Raw genomic sequence first — 14,357 nt, 5'->3', positions numbered from 1 at the left:
GGATCCCCAAAGCACGCTGCAAGATGTCTCGTGGCATTGGGCAGTTAGAGGCGCTAGGAGACCTGCCACGATGGATAGTGGGACAGCATTTTGAAAACATTACCGGAAATGACATCATGTGAGAAGACGGGAGGAGGCGGACGGAGAGGGGGGAAGGGGGGGAGGCAACGGGATAACTGGGAGGGGAGGGGGAGGGGGAGGGGAGGGGGCAAATAGGGCGGGGGGAGGGAGTCGTGTGCAAATAGGGCGGGGGGAGGGCACTTTTGGCGGGGACGGGACGGGAAGGAGGGGACATGCGCGTGTTGCGCTGTGCGTCTGTCTGTCTGTGTGTGTGTATGTGGGGGGAACACTGGGTTAGGTTGAGCTCGCCAAGGCCACCGGGGTTATACACAGGACGCAGCCGTCAGTCAGTCAGTCAGTCAGTCAGTCAGTCAGTGGGAAGAGCAGCAATAGCGACTGGAAAGAGGTTTTTGTCGAGTAGTGGTTGGTGTTGGTGGGGCATACATATCTACATATCTACATACATACATACATACATACATACATACATACATACATACACAACCACACACCGCCACAATATGTACATACACCACACGCTTTTCCCCCATTCTCCCACCCCCCTCCACCCCGGCCCTTTCGGTCAGTTCTACTTCTGGTACACTCTTTTGCCCTGGGGCAGCAGCTTCACTCGTTCACGTGGTTCGTCTTTCCCCCCCCCCCCCCGCGGCCCCACTAACCTTACCCGCACTCAGGTGGTCGTACTACAGCACTGACGGGCGGCCGGACGAGGGCCAAGGCTGTAGCAGGCGGGTTGCTCATATAGCGGCACGGGGATATAACTACGTGTCGAACGAATTCACGTTGCACGGCGGCGGTGGCGGTGGCAGTGGCGGTGGCGGCGGTGGCGGCAATGTGGACGGCAACGGCGCCTCGGAGGCCACCGACGGGAGGAGGAGCAGCAGTAGCAGCAGTAGCAGTAGCAGTAGCAGTAGTAGCATGTTAAACACACACATCTGCCCGCAGGTGGTCAATGTGGTTACTATGAGGTGGGGCGTGTGCGGGGCTTGGGAGGAGGGAGGAGGGAGGAGGGTGGGGGAAAGACGAACCACGAACGAGTGAAGCTGATGCCAAGAAAAGAGGAGGGGAGGGAAAAGGGGAGGGGTGGTGTGTGCGAGGGCAGGGGGGGAGGGGTGGACTGCTGCTGGCGCCCAACCCGCCAACTACTGGCCCGCTACCGTACCGTACCATAACATGCGCAGTCGCACACACACACACATATGTGTACATACACCATATACAATAAAGAGCGGGGGCTGCGCTGTGTTTATTGTATTGTTTAGCGTAATTACACAAAACAATATAAATGATGGTTAGTTTGGGTCTTGGGGAAATCGGAACACGCGCACTCACGTATATATACATGTTTCCTACCGTGACCATACATACCTATACAGTCGTGCCGGCTTCCATACATACGTAAATGCATTATTATTATTATTATTATTATTATTATTATTATATCATTTTTTGGTAACCTTCTTCTCGGCCTCCTGGCGGATCCGCCTCGCCAGGGAGCCCGCCGGCCGCCTGACCTCCCACCTGCACTACATGCTGGCCCGAATCAAGAAGCGTATCGCGCTCGAGGACGATCCGGGCGGGGGGCGGTTTTTTGAGCTTTTCTGCTCGGGAGATCTGGGTGTATGGGAGCAGGTAGCGCCCACTGTGATCGACAACTACATCGTCAGGTATGGGCGTGTACGGCACGCGGCTCTGGGTGCGATGGTGGTTTGGGGTGTGTGTGATGAGTTGGTTGGATCACAGTTGGGTGGTTGACTTGGTGGTTGGGTGCGGGTGCGGGTGGGGACGTAGGTCGGTCAGTGTACGGCACTGCCAAGGGAGGGAGAGAGGAAAGAAGGGGATAGTGAGAGTGAGAATGGAAGCGCCGTTTTACCCACCACCACCACCACCACCACAACCATCACCACAACCATCACCACAACCACCACCACAACCACAACCACCACCATCACCACCACCATCACCACCACCACCACCACCACCACCACCACCACCACCACCACCAGCAGCAGCAGTGTCGTGTGTAGTTCCTGTTCTTGTTGTCAGTGGCGGTAAAAGCGGCGGCGGCGGTGGTGGGACAACGCCCGGTGGTGTGACACACTTGCCACCGCCACACTGCTCTCTTTGTGTGTGCAGGTTAACTAACCAATAGTTTTTAATTAGTAGTGCCGCGGGCACCTTCTTTTTCCGTACTTTCCGTACGTTTCCCCTCCCTCTCCCTCTCCCCCCCCCACTGCTTCTCAGGTCCTTCGTGGGTGAGACTGCGTTCCACACCCCCCTGGGCGGTATCGGTCCCGAACACGTGCGGGTGGCCCGGCAGCTGCTGCTGCAGTTCGACCTGGTGCTGGACCTGGATGCGGGGGAGCAGGCGGAGGACCTCATCATACAGCAGGGGCTGGGCTGGGACGTAACGCTGGCGAAGGTGGGGAGGGAGGGGTAGGTGAGGCGGGGGAGGGGGGTTGTTTGAGATATACACGTGCATGTGTATGTGTATGTGTGTATGTGTATGTGTGTCCCTCCCTTGTTTCTGTGCTTGTTGTTACACAGGGAGCACGTAGAGCGGCACCGGCATCCGCAGCGTTTGCGCAGCTGTGTGTGCTTTGTTTCATTCTCCTAATATGTAATCGCTAATCCTACAACACGCAACCCAGCTGCCTTGCTTTTTCCTATGACGCACACACACATACATACATACTTACATACATACATATATACTTACATACGCACTTACATACGTACGTGCACACCATACACATACACACAGCTTCATGTGCGGAGCTCCTCCGCGACCTTCGCCAAGCTCAACTACAGCAAGGAGGACTGTCCCAATGCCGAGCTGCTGCGGGTGCTGCTAACCCGGCAGGACCCCGACAGGGAGCTATACAGGTGCGGATTGGAGGGGGGGGGGAGGGAGGGGTTGTTGTTGGAGGTGTTGAACTTGGGGTTCTTCTAGACTCATTGGATGCGAGGAGTGCCAGGAAGCGGCACTACTTGTGTAGGTGGGGGCTGGAAGGGACTAGCAGCACCAGCACCAGCAGCAGCTTGCTACAAACTTTGCCAAAATGTGCTGCTGTTCATAGAGTGTGTGTTTGCTGCCGCTGCCGCTGCCGCCCTTTCCACCACTTCGTCATTCCCCGCTGCTGCTGCTGCATCCGTACTGCTATTGATGTACTGCAGTACGGGCCGTACACTGGCGTTCTTGGACGCGGTCTTCCTGGAGGTCTCGCGTGTGATGGGGCTGCGACCCGAAACCCTCGCCGCTGCCGAGGAGGAGGAGGAGTCAGCTGCCGCCGCCGCCGCCGCCGCCGCATTCAACACGGACAGCACCACCACAGATATAGATACAGATGCCAGTGACGCGCCTTCGTGCGGCCTGGTGCATTTAGGGCCGCGACGGCCGGCGGAATAATCAGCTGCAGCAGCTGAAGAAGGGCACGCAACGGGCATTGGGGGGCACATCATCGGGGGGTGGAAACAGCAGGCCGGGTACGGCATGACGGGAGCGGGGGGGATGTAATGTACGGCACTTGCTGCACCTGCTGCGCGGGGTCGTGGTCATGGGGGGCGGGGGCCGGGGGGCGCAGTAGCGGTGATGGGCGGTGGTGGGGTTTGGGAGCCCGGGGCCGCTCGGGGCCTTCTTTCGGGGGCTTTGTTCAGAAGTGAGGAAAGTGCGGGCTGCTGTGCGTTGTGCAACTCCCCCTGACATATCTGTACCGTACACCCCGAGAGATGCCGTACTACTATTGACCTTCTGGAGGTGTTGTACATTAGAGAGCGGAAGAGCAGCAGACTGTACTGAGGGTGAGGGCAGTTGCAGCAGAGGCGGCGGTCGGGGGGGGGGTCAGCTCTCGGAACATGCTTCAGGAACACGCAACAACAACAACAACGGCATGGGCCTTAGCAGAGGTTGTGTGGATGAGGGGCGCAGCAGTGTTTAAACTTGTACCAGAACTTGTACCAAATATAAATAAAATGCAGTGCATCCCGAGTTGTGTACATGTGTACATGTGTGTCGGATGGGAGGAGGATAACACCTATAGCTATAGCAGCAAGTGCCAGTGGTGCCGCTTGATGACTGTGCGCTTCCTTGACTAAGTCCAATGAAACACCCGCAGGTGTCTCTCCTGCCGTGTATGTACATATGTATGTTTTTTGTCGCGCACACGCACGCGTGTGTCCGTGTGTTTTCTAATGATCTTCGGAGCCACGACGAGGGAAATGCAGATGGTGGTACACGGACGCGAGCTCCGTAGTCACCAGCGACGTATTTCATTAGCTTTAAAATTTTAAAGTAGATGCTGAGGAGGGGCGTAGGTCGTGTCAAGGGGTGTAGGAATAAGCGGAGGTGCTTTAGTGCTGAAGCGATGATGATGGGTGACTGGGTAAGGTTAGCGGCTAGAACTGACTACCACAGACATCCAGGACACCTAAAGTCCCAAGTCATAGGTTTAACCTAGAAACCTGTGCGTGTGTGTGTGCGTGCATGTGTGTGTGCGTGCATGTGTGCGTGTGCGTGCATGTGTGCATGCGTGTGTGTGTGTATGCGTGTGTGTGTATGCGTGTGTGTATGTGTGTTATGTACATGGTAACACATGCCATGTCCTGGTTTCATAACGACAGGCTCCTACCCCCGGGGGCCCTAGGATGGGTTTAAGCCTGGTGGAGAGTCTTGTAGAGAGTCCTGTGGCGGAGAGAGTCTTACATGATGCAAATATGATGTGTGAAACAGGGGGGTGTATCTTCGCCCGTGGCAGCTACCCTGCGAAACCCTGCCTTCCCCGGTATTTCGGGGCACCCTCATCCAGTCACCCTAGTCAACGTCTCAGTGGATCGCTTAGGTTCCGCACCCACCACCAGCATCCAACGGAATCTGCCGGGTCGACAGCGGCCCAACACCGTTCCTGGTCGGCTCGCAGGTTAACTTTATCCCAGGTCACCACCGTCCATCAACTAGGGGCGCAATGCCTTCCACCATCGGAAGGACTTTGACCCTAATGGGTATCGATCCCGGGATCTCCCGGGGGCAATGGTCCATGGTGCAAATATGTACATATATGTATGTACGTATGTATGCATGCATGTATGTATATATGCATGTATGTACTACTAGCCGTGTCACGATTGGCACTTTCACGAACAATGCCATGCGAGGCCACCATAACGGCTGTAGCAGGGGGTCTGTAGCTGGTCTCCCTTCCTTGTGAACTCCCGTCCTCAGCAACAGCAACAGCACCAGCTGGTCGCCCCCCGGGCTGGTCGCCCCCCGGGCTGGTCGCCCCCCGGGCTGGTCGCCCCCCGGGCTGGTCGCCCCCCGGGCTGGTCGCCCCCCGGGCTGGTCGCCCCCCGGGCTGGTCGCCCCCCGGGCTGGTCGCCCCCCGGGCTGGTCGCCCCCCGGGCTGGTCGCCCCCTGGGCTGGTCGCCCCCCGGGCTGGTCGCCCCCCGGGCTGGTCGCCCCCCGGGCTGGTCGTCCCCCGGGCTGGTCGTCCCCGGGCTGGTCGCCCCCCGGGCTGGTCGCCCCCCGGGCTGGTCGCCCCCCGGGCTGGTCGCCACCAGGGCTGGTGCCACCCGGGCTGGTGCGAGGACACCAAAGGGGAAGGGAAAGGAAAGGGAAACTTGCCCCCCCCAGAGTGAAGTGCCCCCAACCCGTGCGAGCTCATGTCATGTCGCTGTTGCAGCCATATCAGCAGCCATTGCGGCTGCTGTAAGCTCAGACATGGGGAGCTGCATCTCTGCGGTGGAGCGGCTGCCCCGGCTGCGGCGGAAAGAGCGGCCACGGGACCGTGGGACGGGCCGAGTATGGTCGTCTTGGAAGCGCGTCCAGCTCGAGTTCAAAGAGTGCGATATACGCATGGCGACGGCGACTTTTCTGGGTCCTGGTCGCATGTGCGTCCCTTGAGACGGATAGATATCCGCTGTGGGCTGACACATGAGGATGCTGCCCAGAAGCCACCCACTTTGCAACACTTGAAAGAGATACTTAAATTATTATTGTGGTTAACTGTTGATTCCTGCGCGACTCTATTAGCCACGTGCGGGCCTTATGCTGAACGGTGGCAGCGATATACCCAAGGCAACTTCAAAGAGACAGACAGGCGCGGAAACCCCAATTTTTTAACGCAGGCAGGTGCATAATTTATTCTAATGTTTATAATATCCGTTTGTGTCTTTAGAGGTGTGCTATGGTTGCCTATTTCTCGGTCGTCGTCTTCGCAGTGATTGCGTTGACGTCCACCGCGTTGACGACCAACTCTGGCGTTCCCTTACAGAGCTATTTCTGGAATATTACCAAAAACTGCTCGCACTACGATGATCAGTTACGACTTATTGTAAACGTTTCCCAGGCAGTTGCCCACCAGGAGCCCAGCGTGCAGCAACTTGCAGAAGTGCAAGAGCTTTGGAAACCGCTCAATGATGTTTGCAGCAACGGCAGCGCGAGCCATTTAATGCAGGCCGTGCAGGCATCCCTGGGCTCCCTTGGCCACTTTGCGGAGCATGAGCCTATTTTATCTATTTTGGGGCGGAGGCTAGTACTTGCCTGTATCATCCTGCATAGGAAGAATCTCAGAAAGGATGTTCGTCAAGAGGAGCTCGAATCCTTCTTTGCGCATGTTGCCAAGCAGGTACGCAGCCTAGCCCTGAACTACCCAGCCATGGCGGGCGCGACGGGCTGTAGCAAGCCGTAAATCATGTAGTTTTCGCGTTGCCCGAGTACATAACAAAGTTGTGTGTCATTTTATGGAGATCTTGCGCAAATGCTTAGTTCGGGAAGCTTGCATCTAACGATGGAGCGGGTAGAGTGCAAACTTCTAATCCAACACCTCCTTGCATTCCAACAGCACAAAACAAAGCACAAGTTCATCAGTCTGATACGCAATAGCTGATCGCAAACCCTAGCCCTCTGCACTGCGCTGCGCTGTACCGCTTCCCTCCGCGGCAGTTGTACGGCGACCACGTGCGATCCGTACTGCGCAAAGATCTGTTGGACTATCTCCACATCAGCAAGAGCGGTGGCACGAGCTTCAGTGCTGCTGCCAGTGAGTAGGAGAGAAAGGGGGAAGAAGGGGGAGGGGGGGAATGTCTGGGTGAAGGAGGTGGGGAAACAAAACAAAGGGATCTTAAAGGGAGAGGTAACGGAGAGGAAACGGAGCCCGACAGCATTTGCTGGTTGCGGCTGTCGTACGTACGTACGTACATATACATACATACATACATGCATATGCACGTACGTACGTACATACATACATACGCACGTACTTACGTACATACATACATACATACCAAACGCGCTCAGCCCTAGTCCACTAGCTCCCTATTCCATCCCTACTCCATGCCTGCATTTAGCCCACGCAAACAATTAAGCCTACTACCACTTTAGTAATGATGGCAGTTGACCGTCCATGGGCCCCCTTATGCCTTTTACGGACCAACACCCCCCATTCATGCGGTACTTGTAGCCCCCTTGTAACTACGGCTAACCCCCACACAGACTACACCATATTAACATGAATCTGCTGCCAACTAATATTAATAACACTATATTCTGCTACAGGAATAAACAAATGTAAGATGTCCGGCGGTATCGGACAGCCGCTGTATATCGGCGATTTGCCGCATTGGATGAACAGAACCGTGTTTCAAGAGCTTACCGGCGTGACCATGATGTAAGCCTGCCTGCTTGCCTCATAATTCTAACCTAACTGTTTAACCAACCAACCAACCAACCGATTAACGCCCCAACTTCTCCAACCGCCCAACGGCCCTGCTAGATCTTTGATGCGTGTAAGGTTGCGCATCCCCGTATCGTTGAAGAGATGACCTCCCGCGTCAATACCCACATCAATACCAATACAACGTCACCATGGCCCCCTCCCCCGGCTTTTACGGACACACACCCGCACTTGTGTGCGTGCGGAACTTGTAACAACTTGTAACTTGTTACCAATGGACTGCATCACTGCGCACCTCCCCCCTTGGGCGTCCTACTGCCCCCTTCCTTCTCCTTCGCAACCTGTTCCTGTTCCATGCTTCCCCTTCTTCCCCTTCTTCCTCCTCTTCCTTCGTCCCGTCCCGCCCCTCGGGTAGCGGTAGCGGGCTGAAAAGACAAAGCTTTCGAACGGACAATCGCTGATTGCAACTACTGATTGCTACTACATCTGCTCACATCGTGCTGCTGCTGCTTCCCCCAATAGAAGAGCCCACGTACGTTCCCCCCCGGGACCTCTCCTCTTCTGTATGAATTGCCAAAGGTGGACCATGTACGGCAAAGTGGAACGAACGGGCATAGCGGGATGCGAACGGCGCATTGCCAATGTGACGGCAAGCGGCTTCGAATACTTGTCCAACGAGTACACTCTCCATGGCGGCGTGGGCACCATGGCGGGGGTGCATGTATGCCGGCAGGCGGTCAATGTGGTGACGCTGAGGTGTGTTATTGTGTGTGTGTGTGTGTGTGTGTGTGTTATTGTGTGTTTGGGGGAAGGGCCGTTTTGGGGTCGTCTGTGGTCGTTGTGATAACGGACAGGACCTAATGGGGATACAGGGGGAGCGCTGAAGCAAGCCAGGTCGGCCTGAGGGCGGCCTGCGGGATATCGAGATTTCTCTTTCGCCGTGAATACACAACCCCATGCATGCATGCAACCCCATGCAAGCTCTTACCCAGACAGCTCTTACGGTGGTTGCTCTCGCAAACGGGTTGCCGCCGGGGTGGGACCTGCAGGAGTCCCGAGGCGCGCCTGATATCCCACCTGCATTTCATGTTGGCGCACATCAAGGGTCGACTGGCGCGCCGTTCTCGAAGGGAGGGGAGGGACCTCTTCCATGGTGTCTTTTGCAGCGACAATGTGACCATGTTTCAGCAGCTTTCACCCGCTATCATGGACAATTACAACGTCAGGTGCGCGACGGCCGTATGCGTATATTTATGCATGTATGTATGTATGTATGCATGTATGCATGTTGTATGTTGTATGTATCAGCATTTTTTTTGCGGAATATATTCCGAATTCGGAATAAGAAATTGTTTGTGGTCCTGAAAATTAAGAATAAATCATGTTCCGACCGTACAAGTTCATTCCTCAAGCCAAAAATGGACTGTCCATGCCAAAGCCGCTAGAATCTTACAGGAGCCATACATGTTAGCCATATCATAGTAATTCAATGCCATGGATCCTGTTAGGAAGGTCACGCCCGAAAGTCAACGAGGAATCGGACGGGGGGCGGAGCACCCCCCCCAGCGCCTTACAGATTCGGAATACTTTTATTCCCGCGACTAAAAACCTATTCCTCCGTTCGGACTGGAAAATTGACGGGCAGAAATGAAAAACACTATATACTATGTATGTTTTAATGATCTGAGCCGCGAATATGGAAATGGTGAAGAGGTACGGTGCGTGTAGGTGTTTTGTGTTTGACCGAAAGACGAAGAATCGCGACAAGCTGAAATCAACTAAACGCGTGAAATGAGAAATAGAGAAACACGAAGCTAGAACGCGTGTAATTATTTGTAATGCTGTGTAATCCTGTGTAAATGTGTGTTCACATGCAGTGCAATTCGAAGAGGTTCGGATTCCGGCGAATGCACATTTGCGGATTGCGGCACAAAAGTCGCACAGTCGCAATTTGCCCATGACAGCCTCTAAAGCTGACCAGCGTTATTTAAAAATATGACTATAATTAATGTCATCGCCAGCCTTGTACTATATAGCTGCAGCTATTGGCGAAGAATGCTCGGTGCGTTTTGTGTAGTTTACCAACTGGAAATTCTTATTATATTATCAAAGACGTGCTTATCAAAAACGGTCTGCTAAACGGCCTTCTTAAAAAATGAATTTCATCTACCACGCCGAATCACACCCCTAAAGGGCCCCCCAGACCCCATACTGCTCTTTGTGGTATAGTGTGCCGTCTAATAGTTATTATTTTACCCTCGGGCACCTTCTTTTTCCGTACTTTCCGTACGTTTCCCCTCCCTCTCCCTCTCCCCCCCACTGCTTCTCAGGTCCTTCGTGGGTGAGACTGCGTTCCACACCCCCCTGGGCGGTATCGGTCCCGAACACCTGCGGGTGGCCCGGCAGCTGCTGCTGCAGTTCGACCTGGTGCTGGACCTGGATGCTGGGGAGCAGGCGGAGGACCTCATCATACAGCAGGGGCTGGGCTGGGACGTAACGCTGGCGAAGGTACGCGTACGCGGCAACATGTGTCGTACTTGGCAACATGTGTCGTACTTGGCAACATGTGTCGTACGTAGCAACATGTGTCGTACTTGGCAGTGCGTGTTTTAATGATCTGTGAACAATGACAGAATGGAAAAGGGGAAAAAGAGAAATATGTCGCGTGTGTATGTATGTATGTGTGTATGTATGTATGTGTGTATGTATGTATGTGTGTATGTATTTATGTGTGTATGTATGTATGTGTGTATGTATGTATGTATGTGTGTGTCTAGGCCAGTTTTCCTTACCCACCGCCTCTGTCCTGCTGCCCCGTTTTACGGCGCGCAGGTTCACAAGCGCACTAGCGACGATGTCTATAAGCGACTGAAGTACGACCGGACCCGATGTCGCCATGAGCATCTGCTCAGAGAGGTGCTGCCGCGGCAGGATCCCGACAGGCAGCTGTACAGGTGCGGGCGGGGATTACAGCGTACGGATATGCAGTACGAGAACGCGGGAAACTGTACGGACACACAGTACAGATAATTTACAAGAAATGGTGCAACTACGCAGTAGCAGGAATAGAAAAGGAAGAGGGAAAGCAGGGGACAGAGGGGTCAGTGAATATCTATCAATACCCTCCAAGAACCTCTACTAATCTGTTGATTAATCAAATTACTTAATCAATTACTTAATTAGCTGGTTGGTTTCAAAAAGCATCGCGGATGGTGAGCCATTCGACTCCCATATGATGCATGGCGCCATGGCCGAACCTCTGAACCGCACTTGTTTCCCCTGCTGAACCGCTTGTTGGCCGCTGGCTTGACTGCGGAACGTTCTCGCGGCGCTCTCTCTCTCTCTCTCTCAGTACGGGCCGGGTGCTTAGCCTCATCGATCAGCTGCTGCTGGGCTGGGCCCGGGAGCTTGGGCTGCCCCCCAGCCCCCTCAGCGCCACCGGAGGACGTTCAGGAGCGGCAGAGGCTGCGGACGCCGCCCTTAGTGGCGGCAGTGGTGATGGCGATGACGGTAGCGACCCCGTTCACTGCGGTCTTCTGGATAGGCGCTGGCGGCTGGCCACCCCACAACTGGTTTCGGACCGTGCAGAAGCGGTGGAGGTAGAGGAAGAGGAGGAAGAGGAGGAGGAGGAAGAGGAGGAGGAGGAGGGGGAAGAAGAGGAGGAGAAGGAGGAACAGGAGGCGGAAAGCAACGCAACGGCGGGGGTGCAAGAAACGGAAGCGTGAAGGCGGCTACTGCTCTGCTGCAGCGGTGGTTAATTAGGAGGATAGGCGGCAGTCTATCGGAGCGGGTAGCGGATGTGAAGACGTAGATGGGGATGGAAGGAGGAGGCTTAGTGTTAGTATGCTTTAATCCACACCATGGTGGTTTCGAAAGATAGCTGCCGATTGAGGCAAATGGATTGATTAAGTAATATTGCAGCAGAATTCACTGACGGGGGGCCTGGCACCAACATGGCCATTCCCTTAGTTTTAAGGTAGGCAGGATCGCGCTTCAAAACTGGAGGGTGACTCGACCTGAGCATAACTCATAACCACCCTGTAACGACATACATACAGGGTCCGGGTTCAAATCTGCCTGCCGACTCCTCGGGTGTTTGGGGAGTGTTGAATTGGGAGGTGGCCCCCCATCTTGTGGACGGTGTAGGACGTGATAACATCAACTTGCGAGCTGACCAGGAACTAAGTTGAGGCGCCGTTGATCCGCTAGATTTGGTTGGATGCTGGTGGTGAGTTGCCGAACCCATCGAATACATTCTGAAGTCGGATGGGGTGAACGGATTAGGGTGCCCCTCTCGCAGGGGAGAGCAGGGAACTGCCTCGGGAAAGGGGGCCGCTGGTGAAGCTATACCACCCTGTAACAACATACATACAAACATACAATAGATTACACACACAGCTTTGAACCTCTTTCAGAAGCCCTACCACTCGCCTTGCCCCTAAATCATATGCACTTACATGTGTGTGTATACACGCACGCACGCACATACACACACATCGACGCACAAGCACAAGGTGATTTGCACAGCTGCCCACAACCACACAGTTTCTGTGGCATGCATGTGCGCGCATTTCCTTTTTCACTGCACCAATCGGGCCCCCCCCTGGGAACACGACGTGGAAACGGTAGGTAGAACAGAGGGAGAGGGATATGTACGACATCCTGTACGACAATGCTTCCGGATCACGGGATGGGTCATGCACATCTGAGCTCAGCAACCTCCAGGAATACGAACACAAGCCCAATACCTGCTCTCCAATCCGGACAGCAACCATCTCCAATTTAGTTAGTCCTGTAGATAAGCGTTTTGATGTGACAAGAAGTCGTGCAAAACAAAAAATCACCGCATTTAACTTTTTTCTTTGATCACATATATAGATCTGGATTCGAATAACGAATGAAGATACCTGAATCTGGCTAACTTAACCACCAACAGAACCAGCAACGGCATGGGAAACAGCTGTGTCCATATGGGTCGGCCCTTTTCCTTTCCTTCTTGTTACTATTATTAGTCATCAACCTATCAACCACCTGATGCAGCTCTGCAACTCGTCACACATCGACTCGAGAAAACGTTTTGTAATATCCTCTTGTTTCGAATTCGTCATTTTTATGTCTTCAGCTCACCGCACATAAATTAAACCGTAAAGCCTTGGCTCTGTGTAAATGTCTGTGTGTGTCTGCGTGTATCTGCGCTGCTGCCCAGCCCCAACGGAAAGATCGCCTAAGCTCTTTCTCCCGCGGACGGGAGAGGGGTGCGAGGCCCCTCTGCCTCTGGTACCTCCTCAGCAGCCGAAAGCCGCAGGTCTGCTAGCTCGCTCTCCTCGCTCCCCCCGGGGGTGGGGGGCGTCACACGTGCATGCTCTCATGGGTCAAGGCTCCGCCACGTGAGTTTGTGCACTGAGCCTGAAACACGAAACAAGACTCCTCTCCATCCCCTGGGTGAGGGTTCACAAAGACATAGGAAACCCGGAAACCCTGTACAGACCCGACCCATCCCTACTGCGGCACGAGGCCCTATTAGAAAGCTCACCCGGTCTCTCACCCGATTCTCCGTTGGGGGGGAGCGGGGGCAGGGTTCAAGAAACTCGTGCTAACCACCTCTTGAGCGCACGTGGCGGGGACTATGCTAGGACGGACTAGGCTATCAGCTATCAGCTCACCGAGGGGGCTAGGGATGCCTCGAGGCAGCACCACACCGACACAACTCAAACAGCATCACCTAGTCCCTACCCTACAGCCCCACCAATCACCTGCGACCCCTCCCAAGCCCCCTACAGCAGCGACCTCTCAAAAGCCCTCCCACTGCCCCTGCCTTGCCGCAACTGTGGCGAGACGAGGCCTCCACCCAGACCCAACAAAGAAAAACCCTCAGGCCTATCCCCTCCCCCCCCAGCGGGATAGCCCATCTACCGGGGTCCTCCTAGCTCCCCCTTCTATTCCCCCTCCCCTTCCTCTCCCAGCCCTACTGGCTGTGCACAAAACCGGCGCCCGCCCGCCCACCACCGATAGAATGGGGTGGTCGGGGCCCACGCTGTCCCAGCCGCGCCTGGGCACGCCGAGCTCTGCAAAGCCCTGAACCCGCTGCCAGAAGTCTCGACGGCGGCACCGCACGACGGCTCTCGCGACCTCCAGGCCCCCGGGGGGGGGGCTGCTGGGGCCTCGGGGGGCTGCTGGGGTATGGATTGCGGGGGGGTTGCGGGACCCGCAGTCCCGCCCGTGAACATTCCCTCTGGCAGACAGCGCCGCGAGGCTGACCACGTCCCCCCCCCACACACACACACTGGTGCACCCCTGCCGGTGCTTCTGCGAGCCACATGTTCGCCCGGGGGGATATGGGTCCGGGCTCGAAGGCCGCGATCTGCTGCACCACTGGCCACTCCCAGAAGTGGTGCACACGCGGAGGGCACTGCGGCACGCTTGCTGTTGCCCTGTCGCTCCTCCGAATCCCCCACAGCCGCATGGCTCCACGTAGATGGTGCCCCGCGTAGATACCCCGGGTGTTGCCGGGGGGGCAGGGGAACGGCGTCGACAGCCGGGAGGCGCCAGAGAGTTTCCTCTTGTGCTCCCGCTCCCCCCACTGTGACCGCTCCCACAGCCGTCTCGCAG

At 55.4% G+C, this 14,357-nt stretch overlaps 2 protein-coding genes across 2 annotated transcripts in view; both read left to right on the top strand.

Moving 5' to 3' along the window:
* VOLCADRAFT_87916 (uncharacterized protein) overlaps nt 1–826 on the top strand; it is a gene marked incomplete at both ends in the record, with an annotated part of 2,310 nt that extends 1,484 nt beyond the window's left edge. Inside the window, one exon of the mRNA XM_002947694.1 lies at nt 756–826. Coding sequence (XP_002947740.1) covers nt 756–826 — 71 coding nt within the window. The remainder of the gene's footprint in view (nt 1–755) is intronic.
* A 785-nt stretch (nt 827–1,611) lies between these two features.
* On the top strand, nt 1,612–11,473 carry VOLCADRAFT_87915 (uncharacterized protein; the record flags this gene model as incomplete). Its single annotated transcript, XM_002947693.1, has 12 exons — nt 1,612–1,748; nt 2,326–2,503; nt 2,846–2,967; nt 5,635–5,654; nt 6,295–6,701; nt 7,019–7,115; nt 7,631–7,742; nt 8,328–8,504; nt 8,798–8,974; nt 10,079–10,256; nt 10,581–10,702; nt 11,101–11,473. The coding sequence occupies 12 exons, from the start codon at nt 1,612–1,614 to the stop codon at nt 11,471–11,473; spliced, it is 2,100 nt and encodes a 699-aa protein (XP_002947739.1).
* Nucleotides 11,474–14,357: the final 2,884 nt, after the last annotated feature.

This window comes from Volvox carteri, assembly GCF_000143455.1.
Source record: "Volvox carteri f. nagariensis unplaced genomic scaffold VOLCAscaffold_7, whole genome shotgun sequence".
Taxonomy (NCBI): domain Eukaryota; kingdom Viridiplantae; phylum Chlorophyta; class Chlorophyceae; order Chlamydomonadales; family Volvocaceae; genus Volvox; species Volvox carteri.
Note: the sequence above shows the minus strand (reverse complement) of the source record. Positions and strands in the feature narration are given on the sequence as shown.